At 38.4% G+C, this 15,839-nt stretch overlaps 1 protein-coding gene across 1 annotated transcript in view; it reads left to right on the plus strand.

Moving 5' to 3' along the window:
- Positions 1–15,839, plus strand: part of dock1 (dedicator of cytokinesis 1) — a 308,833-nt gene that overhangs the window by 265,463 nt on the left and 27,531 nt on the right. The window contains exons 41-46 of the mRNA XM_052112963.1: positions 949–1,090; positions 1,242–1,323; positions 5,033–5,117; positions 5,561–5,647; positions 9,403–9,579; positions 9,759–9,842. Of these exons, the coding sequence (XP_051968923.1) occupies positions 949–1,090; positions 1,242–1,323; positions 5,033–5,117; positions 5,561–5,647; positions 9,403–9,579; positions 9,759–9,842 (657 nt within the window). The remainder of the gene's footprint in view (positions 1–948; positions 1,091–1,241; positions 1,324–5,032; positions 5,118–5,560; positions 5,648–9,402; positions 9,580–9,758; positions 9,843–15,839) is intronic.

Consider the following 15,839-nt stretch of genomic DNA (forward strand, 5'->3'; position numbering starts at 1 on the left):
GCGACTGCCCAACCCCTTGACATACTGTGAGTAATGCAATTGAGTCGTTCTCCCCACACTCTCAAACAACTTACAGTATATTTGAACTTTAAATCAATTGTTTTATATTTGACGTTTATAATTTGCATATAGATCACAGTACGCCATTCAGAATGTACTCACACTCTCACCCTCTAAGCACAAGCATATTTCTCTGTATGCCCATGTGTGTAGGTGTTTATGTAGTGTGTAGTTATTCACACATATGCTGAGGACTGAAAATTGTTAACAGTGGTTTTTGGTAGGCACACGTGATTGACGCTGTCTTTGTCACGGTGTGCAGTAATTGAACGTTTCTACGCTGCCAAACGCCTCTGAATTTCCACCGCATTGTCTATTTTTGGATTCAGCATTCTCATTCTGCATGCCAGGGATTTAAGTACAGAATGAGCATTTTGAGTGAAATTGTTTTCTGTTTTGGCGTTAATTTACTGTCCTTTACTGTTCCTAAATCCCTGGTGATTCACAGAATGTGGTTTTGATTACTGTATCCCACATTTGCAGTGTTTCCATATGGTCTTCTGGCATCTTACTGTGTGTATGTTCTGTAGACAAGGTTCACTGAGGTGCTGGTAATCACGATTTGCATGCAATATTTGGATTCTGTTCCCAATTTCTGCAAGTTTAGTTTTTTCACCTGTTGTATTTGCATCTTAAATGGTGTTATACTTGTAGATCATATGTTAGTGCTCAGCTTCTGGCCTCTGTGTATTTCATTGTCATTTTGTTGTTAAACTGCATTTTTAATATGCTGTGTATAAAATGAAATGTGTTTGAAATTCATATCATGCTAATGATATTCCTGACTAGGGCAGGGAGCACAGAAAGTGGAATTTATAAAACCAAGACACAAAAATTAAAGATGTAGTCTATTAAGATTCAAATATGTTGTGTTGTGTTGTTTTTCAGAATAAGATGTTCATTTATCGTGGAAAGGAGTATGAACGGTGGGAGGATTTTGTGGCACGACTGCTTACTCAGTTCCCCAATGCTGAAAAGATGAAGACCACGACTCCAGCCAGTGAGGACATCAAGAACTCTTCTGGACAGTGTATCCTTTACGGTCACTCAGTGGAAGTGTGTTTCTCTACACACATATGTTTTATGATAAGTCTTTTTAAATACTGTAGAAACATTTGTTTGTAGGTTTGTTCTGCTACCAAAGTGTCTCGGGTGATTGTTTCTTAGTTTGGCTAAAACAGACATTCAGTGTTTCACAGTGAAGCCCATTCTAGAACTACCACCCAAATTTCAGAACAAACCCGTGTCAGAGCAGATCGTGAGGTAAGAGCTGTCTGTCTGTCTGTCCGTCCGTCTATCTGTCTGTCTGTCTGTCTGTCTGTCTATCTATTGTATCTATATACACTCACCTAAAGGATTATTAGGAACACCTGTTCAATTTCTCATTAATGCAATTATCTAATCAACCAATCACATGGCAGTTGCTTCAATGCATTTAGGGGTGTGGTCCTGGTCAAGACAATCTCCTGAACTCCAAACTGAATGTCAGAATGGGAAAGAAAGGTGATTTAAGCTATTTTGAGCGTGGCATGGTTGTTGGTGCCAGACGGGCCGGTCTGAGTATTTCACAATCTGCTCAGTTACTGGGATTTTCACGCACAACCATTTCTAGGGTTTACAAAGAATGGTGTGAAAAGGAAAAACATCCAGTATGCGGCAGTCCTGTGGGCTGAAAATGCCTTGTTGATGCTAGAGGTCAGAGGAGAATGGGCCGACTGATTCAAGCTGATAGAAGAGCAACTTTGCCTGAAATAACCACTCGTTACAACCGAGGTATGCAGCAAAGCATTTGTGAAGCCACAACACGCACAACCTTGAGGCGGATGGGCTACAACAGCAGAAGACCCCACCGGTACCCATCCTCTGATGGCTACTTCCAGCAAGATAATGCACCATGTCACAAAGCTCGAATCATTTCAAATTGGTTTCTTGAACATGACAATGAGTTCACTGTACTAAAATGGCCCCCACAGTCACCAGATCTCAACCCAATAGAGCATCTTTGGGATGTGGTGGAACGGGAGCTTCGTGCCCTGGATGTGCATCCCACAAATCTCCATCAACTGCAAGATGCTATCCTATCAATATGGGCCAACATTTCTAAAGAATGCTTTCAGCACCTTGTTGAATCAATGCCACGTAGAATTAAGGCAGTTCTGAAGGCGAAAGGGGGTCAAACACAGTATTAGTATGTGTTCCTAATAATCCTTTAGGTGAGTGTATCTACCTATCTGTCTGTCTGCCTGTCTATCTATCTATCTATCTATCTATCTATCTATCTATCTATCTATCTATCTATCTATCTATCTATCTATCTATCTATCTATCTATCTATCTGTCTGTCTGTCTATCTATCTATTGTATCTATCTACTGTATATTTCTATCTGTCTGTCTGTCTATCTATCTATTGTATCTATCTACTGTATATTTCTATCTGTCTGTCTGTCTATCTATCTACCTGTTCATTATATGTTTACCATTCGTTCTAGCGTTCTATCTATTGATCTACAGTATCTGTCTATCTATCTATCTACCTGTCTGTCTGTCTGTCTATCTATCTATTGTATCTATCTACAGTATATTTCTATCTGTCTGTCTGTCTATCTGTCTATTGTATCTATCTATCTATGTACAGTATCTATATATCTACCTATCTGTCTGTCTATCTATCTATTGTATCTATCTATCTACCTGTTCATTATATGTTTACCATTCGTTCTAGCGTTCTATCTATCTATCTACAGTATCTGTCTGCTGTCTGTCTATCTATCTATCTATTGTATCTATCTATCTACAGTGTCTGTCTGTCTATCTATTGTATCTATCTATCTACCGTATCTATATATCTACCTATCTATCTATCTATCTATCTATCTATCTATCTATCTATCTATCTATCTATCTATCTATCTATCTATCTATCTATCTACCTGTTCATTATATGTTTACCGTTCGTTCTAGCTTTCTGTCTATCATCTGTTCGCTCTATCTGTCATTCTATCTCTTTTGTTTGGTCAGTCTATCATTTGTTCTATGTATTGTTTGTTCAATTTATCTCTTGTTCATTCCTTTGTTCTATCTTTTTTCATTTTATCTATCATTCTATTGTTTGTCTGTCTATTCGTCTTTCCTGGCTATTGTTCATTTGTTCTGTCATTCTTTTTTTCTATTGCTGTGTCTGTCATTAATTTGTTAATTTATTCGTTCTAGATAGTGTTCATTCATTCAATGTTTTTATATCTATCTATCTATCTGTCTGTCATCTGTAACACTATTTTACAGTTTGTCTGTTTGCAACCCAATTTACAATCTACCAGCCTGTCTATACTGTATATTTGTTTATATATCTAAATCTATATTTATATATAGGTATTCTCATCAATTGAGTCTGTCTTCCTGGTAAATATTTATTAGTTCTGGAAAGATTTGCAAATAGAGAAAGTTATAACCACTGAGCCTGTGTGTGTGTGTGTGTGTGTGTGTGTGTGTGTGTGTGTGTGTGTGTGTGTGTGTGTGTGTGTGTGTGTGTGTGTGTGTGTGTGTGTGTGTGTGTGTGTGTGTGTGTGTGACCTTGTGGGGACATTTTGTCGGTCCCCATGAGGAAAACAGCTTATAAATCATACTAAATTATGTTTTTTGAAAATGTAAAAATGCAGAAAGTTTTCTGTGAGGGTTAGGTTTAGGGGTAGGGTTAGGTTTAGGGGATAGAATATAAAGTTTGTACAGTATAAAAACCATTATGTCTATGGAAAGTCCCCATAAAACATGGAAACACAACATGTGTGTGTGTGTGTGTGTGTGTGTGTGCGTGCGTGCGTGCGTGCGTGTGTGTGTGTGTGTGTGTGTGTACACAAATAGGTTGGTAGAAAGGCAGGTAGAGCTCAGTGTGTGTTTCAGAGGGACTCACCCAACTGATTAAATTGGAAATGTGCAGTGAGCAAACAGTGTTTGACCTTACTACACTCCTCTGTGCTGTTAATAAAGCTCACACACCTGCATGTGAAGCATCATTCTGTTTCAGGCTACATTCTGTGCCACAGGGCAAACAACACCGTTATCACCCATCTTCAGAATGCAGGCAGCATACCATAGCCAATCACAGTCAACATTGGGCATGAAAAGTAATTAAAACTCCCTATTTACCCATAAGTCCCCTCTCTGAGTAAATAAGCATCAGGGCCATGGGTCACATGACTGGATGTGATGCGCTTACCCTTTATCGTCTCTTATCTCCAGTGTCATAACTCACATTTCTGTTTCAGTTTCTCCGCATCATGCTGGATCTTTCTTCCCCTGGAGATATAACATTTGTATAAATCATATATGGTTAGCTGTCTCCTTTTTAAATCAGAATTACATTTGTTCATAGCCAAGTCCAAGGGCAAGACTCCAGGCATGCTTACCCTGCTCTGCTTATTTAGGGTGCATTTCACAAGTCTCATTGCATCCAGAAAAGGGTTTTAAATCGAGAATTAAGAACTGTGAATGAATATATGAATATATATATATATATATTATTATTTAGTTTTTATTCTTCCACCGATGCAGACTGAACATGTTAAAAAATATACACTTGAAGAGCCATCGTCATAATAATCAGCACTATTTTTGTGCACATGATAGTGTGCGTTGTTTATTGCTATTAAAAAGTCTCATTTTCGTGGTATTTATTAATCTTTTGCATCTGCTTGACCTGCCTCTCTACATCTTTAAAAGATACAAAATCAGAGTCGAACACAAGTGAAAAAAGCATTGTCTTTGCCTCTAGTTACCAGGGAGAGAAAATGTTAAAAAAAAGCATCCTTGAGCATGCACTCTGTTTCTTCAGCCAATGTGTCAGTGTGTTTCATCAGGACCGATGCAAGTCCCTGTCGCATTCCAGAGCTCCCAGAAATCTGACCCTACACAACCCACTCAAAGTCCAGCCCATCCAACGATGAATCATTAACTTGTGCTCATTTTGCCTTGCAGCTTTTACACTGTAAACGAAGTTCAGAAGTTCCAGTATTCACGACCGGTCCGGAAAGGAGAGAAAGATCCAGATAATGAGTTTGCTGTGAGTTCTGTTTGGTTTTGATATTTCCCTTTCCACACTTAAAGATTTCTCTTTTGTTATTTCAGTCAATAACATGTAGAAAGTGCTTTGGAATTGTTTGTTCAGAAGTTCTCAGTTTGTTCTAATGGCCGTTCATCTACAAACCTTTTAAAAACTTACACAGAGTTATTAAGGTGGAGATGTCAAATCTGAGAATCCTGTGCTATTATGCTGAGATGCAAAGTCTACCCCAAACCCCACTCACATCTGTTGTTGGTAAACATCCATTAAAATCCAGTAAATGGAGCCTGAGTCTTACAGCAAAGAAAACACTTTGTGTGTGCATGTGCGCAGGAAACACTTGCGTTCACTCTTTGCCTGAAATGTACCACTTTGCTAAAAGCTCTCTTGTTTTCTAACTGTTCATCTTAATCTTGTTCTCTGTTTTTCTGTTCATTTAATAGAACATGTGGATTGAACGGACAACTTACGTCACGGCGTATAAACTGCCCGGCATCCTGCGCTGGTTTGAAGTCATGTCGGTCTCAGCGGTGAGTATGACAGCTTAAACCCCTTACCTGTGTCAATTCACCTTGAATCCAATCCAATACATGAGACATGAACTGTCTCACCCCACTACTTACTATACATAGACCTGACTTGTCTTGCTCCCTCAACCCTCCAACATAAGACACCTGCTCTGTCTCACTGTCACAATGCTCAAATACAGGAGACCTGAACAGTCTCACTCCCTAGACTATTGCACAGCTGACCTGACCTGTCTCACTGCACTATAAAAGACTTGACCTGTCTTACTCTCACTATACACTAGAACAGTAGACCTGGCCCATCTCAACCCCTTATATGCTTCTGTACATTTAAGCTGACCTGTCTTACACCTTCTACAGTCCATTACTTTAGATCTGTCCTCTACAGTAACATAGTAGACCTGACCTGTCGCACCCTCAGTCCACTCCTGTATAATAGATTTGACCTGACTCACTCACTACACTCTAGCACAAGACACCTGACCTGTCTCACTCTCTGTCCACTCCAGCATATTGGATGCAACCTGTCTCACTACACTCAGGCACAAGGCACCTGAACTGTCTCACCATACTGCATTGGAATAATGTAGGCCTGACCTGTCTCACTCCATTCCAGCATAGCAGACTTGACTGTCTCACTTCTCTATAACAGACTTGACCTGTCTTACTCTCACTATACACTAGAACAGTAGACCTGTCCCATTTCACCCCCTTATACACTTCAGTACAGTTGAGCCAACCTGTCTTACTCCTCCTACAGTCCATACCTTTACATCTGTCCTGTCTCACTCCCACTAAACTCTACAGTAACATAGACCTGACCTGACCTGTCTCACTCTCAGTCCACTCCAGTATAATAGATTTGATCTGACTCTCTAAACTCTAGCACAAGACACCTGACCTGTCTCACTCTCAGTCCACTCCAGTATAGTAGATTTGACCTGTCTCACTCACTACACTCAAGCACAAGATACCTAACGTGTCTCACTCCATTATAACAGACTTGACCTGTCTCAATCTCACTATAATCCAGTACAGTTTGCTTAAACTGTGTCACTCTCACTATACTTCAGTATACCTGGCCTGTCTCACCCTCTTTGCACTCCAAAACTGCAGATCTGACCTGTCTCACACCCGCTACAGTCTAGTACTTAATATCTGTTCTGTCTTACTCCCACTAAACTCAAATTAGGTAGACATGACCTGTCTCACACTCTGTTCACTCCAGCATTGTAGATGTGACCTGGCTCACTCAATTCACTGGCACAAGACACCTGACCTGTCTAACCCCACTATATTACAATACAGTACTCCTGACCTGTCTCACTCTCACTATACTTCAGTACTGGATACCTGCCCTGTCTCAACCCTTTCACGTTCCAATACAGTAGAAGTGACCTGTCTCACACCCGCAACAATCCAATACTTATTATCTGTGCCGTATTAATACAACTATATAGGAAACATGACATGTCTCACTCTCAGTCCACTCCAGCATATTACTGTAGATTTGACCTGTCTCACTCGCTATACTCTAGCACAAGACACCTGATCTGTCTAACCCCACTACATTACAATACAGTACTCCTGACCTGTCTCACTCTCACTATACTCTATTACAGCAAACCTGACCTCTCTCTACCCCCTCTAGACTCCCTTAAAACACACCTGACCTGTCTCACTCCCACTCTAGTCTAAATACTTTCGCGGTATACCTCCAGCATATTATTTTCATCATGTCTTCCACTTTACACAGTGTGCAGGGTGATTTATGATTATGTGTGCTGGCACGATCCATACAAATATTCCACTTCTGTTATCAAGTACTTTAGCGGTTACGGTGTTACGTCATCATGACAACAAAGTTATATAATTATAAATATAAATTTATATATTTTATACAGAAAAGGTTATTTAGCAATTTGATCACACTACAATCATGTTAACATGCATATTGTTTACGTCTTGTGGCTATACTGTTAACAATGAATATTTTACTATTACGGTTTCGCATTCACTTCCATTATAAAGCAGATTTGTGCTTTTAAAAAAACTAAGTAGGGACGAATCAAAATGAATGTTTGTGGCAATCAACGTTATGTCTCAAATGTTGTAGATTGAGCTTAACTTGTATTGAACCTGGAATATAGCCTTAAAGAAATAGTTTAACCGAAAATACAAATTCTGTCATTATTTGTGTAAAGAAGTCAATGGAAAGGAGGAAGCAAGAAGCATCTTGACAATATAAATAATAGTTTTAATGATAAAATAAAAAGACAAACACACACGACGGACATGTCCGTTAACGATCTCTCTCTCCCGCACAATCCTCCCAGTCGACCTTTATTCTCCCGCTCCAGGCGGTCGGCAGCGAGACCCTCCCTGCCCGCAGTCGGCAGTCTCAGACCCCGCCGCGTTTCAGTGGCTGGTAGGCGACTCCTGCGCCCCTGGCAGCGGCCCTGAACGCTCCAGGCGGTTAGGAGCCCCTTCTCCCCTTGCGGTCGGCGGCCGTCGTCCTTTTCCAGGTGGCTGGGATCCTCGTCACCCGGCAGATGGCCGCGGCTGCTCCGTTGCGGTGGACGGTAGTGGCGAGAACTCTACTACGGCGTATCCCTCCTCCTTCCCGGGTTTCGGCACCAGTGTAAAGAAGTCAATGGAAAGGAGGCAGCGAGAATCGGCTTGACGATATAAATAATAGCTTTAATGATAAACTTAAAAGACAAACACACACACATGACGGACATGATCGTTAACGATCTCTCTCTCCCACACAATCCTCCGCAGTCGACCTTTATCCCTCTCGTAGGCTTGATTAGCCTGATATGGGACCGGGTGTGTAGAATCATGACCCGGCCCCGCCCTCCACCCTGCCACAATTTGCTTCATGTCATTCTAAACCCATATAATCATATTTCCTTTTCTCATTAAACAGAACCAGCATTTTTAGTTATCTTCACTTCGCAATGAAAGCAGTTCATATGACGGGTTCGCTGTATTTAAGACTTCTGAAGCAATACGCTAGTATTGTGTATAGAACAGACTGAAATTTAAGTTGTTATTCATTGAAAATATTCATCATTACCGCCAGTGAGCATTTAGTCAACGAGTTGAATTTGAGAACCGGATCAGTGAACAAATCGTTCTTCGGAGCCAATTCCTTTCAAGGACTAGTTGATCTGGGACACAAATTGGACTGAACGATTCTTTCACAGATCTGACCGGTTTGATGCTAAATCAATAGTATTAATCCCTGACTTAATGATTTAGTCGCAGATGTTATAATAATAAGAATATAGTGCACAAGTTGTCACTAAAGAGCTGTTGCGTGGGTAAGACCTGCGTGAACCTTCTGAATATTAGATGTCGTTCTGCAAAAGAAAGTTATACTTTTATAAGCAAATTCTTTGTTCAGAAATCCTAATTTGCAAGTTTTGAGAGAGTCTACAAGAGTTATAATTTGACATGAAGACATGCTCTTGTTTAGCTGCTCACTAGTTTGTTTTATCGGTGGGAACTTTAGTTGTTGTGTAGCAACACGTTGGACAGCTGGTGAAAACCAATCACGTTATCCTGTCTTTAATTGTTTTCTGCATGGCTTTGGGATAAATCCATTCTGCTAAGTGTCTTCTTTAGTTGACGTGGTTTTCACAGAAAATGGCTGTTGTTGAAAGTTCTCGAAAAGTACAATTATTTAAAGTTTGCTAGTTGTGTGTGGGTGCTGACTTCAGATTTGTTTTTGTTTTTTCTTCTTTCCGTAGGAGGAAATCAGTCCTTTGGAGAATGCCATGGAGACCATGCAGCTGACCAATGAAAAAATCAACAACATGGTTCAGCAGCACCTCAATGACCCGAGCCTTCCCATCAACCCCCTCTCCATGCTGCTCAATGGCATTGTGGACCCAGCTGTCATGGGCGGCTTCACTAACTATGAGAAGGTATGAGATTTTTCTGGTGATTATTGCCTAATTGTGTCGCAGGACAAGGATCAAACGTTATTAACAAATAGAACTGGATAGCAAAATTCTAACATATTATTTCAAAGCTATATTTTATTTCTAGATGTTTCTATATATGTATTAGATGATATACAGTAGGGGTTTTCTGTCATCTACAGGCCTTTTTCACAGAGAAATATGTCCAGGAACACCCAAATGACCAAGAGAAGATTGAAAAGCTAAAGGACCTGATTGCCTGGCAGGTAAATAAACTGCACAAGTCTAAAAATGAAAATTCTGTCATCATTTACGCACCCTTGTGCTATTCCAACCCTGTATGACTTTCTTTCCTTCAGGTTCCTTTAATGGAACATTCATTATCCACCAAATCACCCGACCTTACAAATCAATCACGTCTGTCCATACAAGTCTGATCAAACATTTATTTTAATAAATATGAAATGAAAATTTTACAACATGACTAAACAGGAAATAATTATACAAATTCTGAATTTGAAGTTGTAAATCAGAATATAGTATTGTAAATCTAAATATTTATAAATCATGACAATATTGTTATAAATATTACAATTAGGGCTGTCAATCGTATAAATTTTTTTAAATTGAATTAATTACATGATTTATTATTGTAACTGTTTATTATTAATACCAAATTAATTAAGCGCAATTAATCGCATATACAAATATTTGCTGAGAAAGCCACTCAAATAGCAATAATTCAATATATAATGATGAAATAATTAATAAATAAATGCATAGTTATCTTTAAATATAAAAAAATGTGTATGCATACAGTATATCAAGTTAAATATAGTTCAATACTTGTTCAGATTTGCGCTCAATCAAGTGTTTTAAACGCAAGAATGTAACGCATGTTTGTGTTGTTCTGCTGAAGTGTTTCTTCACTGTATAAACTGTGCATTGCTCACACAGCTGAAGTTTCACTTACTGCCCTCTGGAGTAAACAGGTGGTACTACAATCTTGCATTTCTCAGGAATCTTCCAAATTATGGTCCGGGAGCAGTGCGATTAATTGCTGAAATACTTTTAAGTCATTAGCCATTATTTTTTATAAAATTAATCGAACTGAATTAACTTGTTAAATCAACAGCCCTAAATAAAATATATTTTTAAATCAAATGAAATACTTTTAAATTAGAGGGTATAGTTTAAAATCCTGAATAGATAGTTATCAGTCTGAATATATAAATGTAACTCTGAATATATAGTTGTGTATCCAAATATAAATTGATACATTTGATATATTTTTATATATATATATACACACACACACACACACACACACACACACACACACATGTTGGTCTACCTATGATTATGAGGACTTTCCATAGACATAATGACTTTTATACTGTACAAACTATAGATTCTATCCTCTAAACCTAACACAACCCCTAAACCTAACCCTCACAGAAAACCTTCTGCATTTTTACATTTTCAAAAAAACATTGTTTAGTATGATTTTTAAGCGATTTGAATTATGGGGACACTAGAAATGTCCTCATAAATCACATTTATAGCATAATACCCTTGTAATTACTAATTTGTAACTTACAAAATTGTCCTCGTAAATCACAAAAACACGCGCACACACACACACACACACACACACACACACACACACACACACACACACACACACACACACACACACAGTACTGTGCAAAAGTGTTTAGGCACTTGTGACAAAATGTTGCATAGTGCGGATGTCTTCAAAAATAATGACATAAATAGTTTTCATTCATCACTTAATGTCATACAAAGTCCAGTAAATATAAAAAAGCTAAATCAATATTTTGGTGTGGCCACCTTTGCCTTTAAAACAACCCCAATTCTCCTACTTACACCTGGACACAGTTTTTCTTGGTTGTTGGCAGATAGGATGTTCACGCTTCATGGAGAATTCGCCACAGTTCTTCTTATGTATTTCGGCTGTCTCAATTGCTTCTGTCTCTTTATGTAATCTCAGACTGACTACGATGTTCAGTGGGGGCTTTTGCGGGGGTCATGACATCTGTTGCAGGGCTCCCTGTTCTTCTACTCTAATCTTTTCTATTTGCAAAAGTAATGTTTGGGAGTCTAACGTTTATATTTCCTATTCACACACTAAAGCTGAAGATATAAATAACCATCTTAAGACAAATGCTTTTGTGTATCATCTTATGTGCCTAATAATTTTGCACAGTTCTGTATATATTTGCTGAATATACAGTTGTAAATCTAAACGTATATAGTTATACATTTGAATATTTAAATATAAATGCTGAATATGCATTTGTAAATCAGAATATAGTTATACATCTTGAATGTATTGTTATGAATTTGAATATATATTTATAAATAAGAATATTAACATATGCATATATACATAAATGTACATTTTGAATATATAAATATACAGTAAATCCTTAATATATAAATGTTAATATATAAAAATGTGAATCCTGAATTGTGTAAATGGTGAATATAGAGCTGTAAATCCATATAAAGTTATAAATCCTCAATATATAGTCATAAATCTAAATATATAAAAATGTAAATCATGAATATATACAGGAATACATTTGAAAATATACATATAATTAAATCTGTAAATATAGTTATAGATTCTGAATATATAGTGATCTATCTGAATATATATATATATATAAATCTGAATGTATACAAGGAACAATAAGTATATAATTATATAAATAAAAATAAATGAAATTGGTGAGAAATGACCATAGATCATCATGTTGGGTGAAGCAGCACACAGGGGTGGACTGGGACTAAAAAGTGGCCCTGGACATTCTGGCCCAGAGCGGCCCACCAAACCCGGGCCGCAACACACCGGCTCAATTTCATATTTTTGTGTTTAAAAAACTGCTAGTTATGACAACGGGCCCCACCAGTGCAAAAATTGTCAGAATTCTTTAAATATATGAAACCACTGTAAAATTTATGAGTGGATTTTTAGTCTATATTTACATTTATGCATTTGGCAGACGCTTTTATCCAAAGCGATTTACAGTGCACTTATTACAGGGACAATCCCCCCTGGAGCAACCTGGAGTTAAGTGTCTTACTCAAGGACACAATGGTGGTGGCTGTGGGGATCGAACCAGCAACCTTCTGATTAACAGTTATGTGTTGTATTTATTTTATTTATGCTGAAGACGACGAACTGACGGCTCTTTGTGGGAACAATTTTAACCGCAAATTCTTTATTCTGATTGGAAAGACCAGAAAAACTGATGAAAATTCACTGGCCAAAACATGTGTGAACCTTCTATTTACCTGAGAACAGTTTTGTTGTTGTCCTGCTTTGAATTGCGTCTTGTTCTCTGTCCCTTGTGTGATGAATAGTCATCAGTCTGACCAGCTGTGTCTCCGCTCGGCCAGTTTGCCAGGTCCAGGCACATGTCGTATATGGTTACTCTCAGTAAGTTAATGGTTATGCTGCATAATGGTAATTGAAGGACTCGTCGACTTCATGAACGTGGACAGAAATGTAATGACGCAGAGTGGCCGCTTTGTTTGTTTAGCCGTGACTGGTTTGTATATGTAAATGTATTTAAATTAAAAGATGCTTAAATGAGAACCATCTGAAGAGTGTTTGTGCTCGAACCTTCTGAAAAGAGGCAGTCGGTTTAAATTTTTTCTTGATCAGAACAGATGTATGTAGCATGTCTGTGTAAACCAAACCATGTCAGACTCCTCCCTGCGAGCTGAAAATCTGCTGTAGTTTAAACAACATCTGTTAAAACTGCATCATGTATGTTACAATTAGTGTTTATGCTGCATAAAGGTGCGTACACACTGCCAGCGACATAGCGCGCGACAGCGACTCAATACCATTCATTTTCAATGCGAGCACAGCGACTTCCGGCGACACGAGCTGTCGCGACCGTTGGCGCTAGATATGGGCGTGTCCAGCGACGCGACAAAGTTGAGAAAAGTTCAACGGAAGCGACAGCCAATAGGAGAGACGACGGGAGAGCTCACGTGATCCTTCTCTCTCTCTCAGCTCCTGCAGTAACGGAAAGATGGATGAAAGGCTAATTCTTGCTGTTAGAAATTTCCCAGTGCTCTATGATATGTCTCTTCCCACGTACAAGGACATTTTTAAGAAATATACTGCGTGGAAAGGTGTATCTGAGATCGCGGGGATTTTATGGACCCAGACAGACCGGCATTTGCATTTTCGCCGCAGATAAACAGCCGCTATGGCAAACAGCACGCCTTGTTTCTCATTCATCTTTGATATAAAGCATTTTATGTACTGATTCCATTTCTATTTAGTCTTTTCCCTCCAAAATGTTTGTTTTTAGTGGCAAGAAAAGCGATTCGTTGTCAACAGCAATGGAATGGCATCCGTGAATGTCATTTATAAACGTTACTAGGCAACCAGTAGTGGGAACGCCCACTAGTGACTTCACTGCCAGCCACTGGCGACTTGCAGCGACAAAGTCGCTGGCAGTGTGTACGCACCTTAAGTAGATTCTGTGGCTATACCTGTATGTCAGTAATGTGTATGAAGATTAGGCTGGCCACGATGATTTGTTGTAATCAGGATTATCTGAGATGAAAAATTATCATGAATGGTGCGGCTGATTTTGTATTGTTTTTTTGTTTTTTTTGCTGATATTTTTTATTTTTTTATTTTAAGTAAATATAGTGCCAAATAAGAGTTTTGTTGCGTATTTAAGGGTTTCAATGAAAGTTTGCTAACTGGTTAGTTTGGCAGTGTTGTGTTATGCTATTAGCTTAGCTGTACTTTGTTTACAATATGGCGTCGGCTGGTTGCGCATGTGCTATAGATTGCCCTGGAAGAGTCTCTTTAGGACTTCCTGTGAACTTCCGTCACCATAGCAACCAACACCAGTATGATTGGTGATCTGGGTCAACACTAATGAAAACAGTTTCATCGATGCATATGAACGTCAGCATGTTCCACAGTGCACAAACAAACACTAATCAGTGCCCAGATTCTCACATTAATATATGTAGTGAGTTTGGTATGATAAATGTTCACTGCACAGGTTAAAGTGTCGTGTACATTACCATTACTTGTAAGGGAAACAGTATGTGTGAGCTAGGATTAAATGGTCTTATTTCTACATTACTATGTAAGGAAATTTATAATGGAATCAGTCGCGTTTGACAACCGTTATAATTTAGATAAATGACAAATAACTAGATTATTTGTCTGAATAAATTCTCCACCATTAAAATCGTAATACAATGTCTTGTTGCATCAGCTCACAATTTCTACTGTAGGGAATTAGCTTTAATAAGAGAATTATGATGAATTCTCTTATTGGAGTAATATTATTCTCATGGCTTATTGACAATAATATTACACATATAGATATAGCTTTGAAGCAAAATCTTTTAGAAACAGGAATGAGATTATTTATCAAAATATGCCACGGTCAAAAATATCTTTAAATGGGAAACATGAATAATGAATCATTACTCGTTATAATTAATTATGAACATTTGAATCGCTTAATAGAATCAACATGATGTAGCTGAATTAATATTGCAATCAATTTATCTGTTCGTCCAGCGAACACTCCGTATTGATCGTCTATCACTTCTCAGAAAGGAATTTTTTTCGTGGCCACACAAAAATATAGCTTTCTTTGCATTGAGCTGAGATTGAATCGTTAAATTTACATTGATTTACAAGCAGACCAGAACCAACTTGCAAGAATGTACACAAATGTTTATTTAACTAAAATACAAACACATTACTAATCTAAACAAAAACATACACACGAAAAAAGAATGAAAATAAGATGAAACCGGAACAGAATAGGGGAAATGCGGTTATGAAAAGATCTGCTAGAACCATCAAGCTCTTAATTTATAAGCACATTTGTTACAAAGGGGTTTTCATCTGTATTCTAATACTAGGTTCAGTTAGTTACTGTTACGATACTTGCAATTGCCTTGGCTGTTGAGAGAGTCCCGGATGCAGTCGCAGGAGAACGTCTTGATGGTTCCTCGAGTCAATGGTGTTCAAGTTGCAATCAATTTCTTCTGTGTTGAATGAAGAAATTAGGATGAACTCTGGTGTTCTTTGACACTATGGTCCTGGTAGTTGCACATGGCTTGAGGTGTTGAGGCCTGCCAGCCTGCATCCTCATGGTCAGCACAACCAGTAGCCGAGGGTCAGGGGAAGATCCAGGGCAAAGAGTGTGAGTAAGAGGTGGGACATATCTTTTATC

This window comes from Xyrauchen texanus, chromosome 40, assembly GCF_025860055.1.
Source record: "Xyrauchen texanus isolate HMW12.3.18 chromosome 40, RBS_HiC_50CHRs, whole genome shotgun sequence".
In the NCBI taxonomy this organism is placed as follows: Eukaryota; Metazoa; Chordata; class Actinopteri; order Cypriniformes; family Catostomidae; genus Xyrauchen; species Xyrauchen texanus.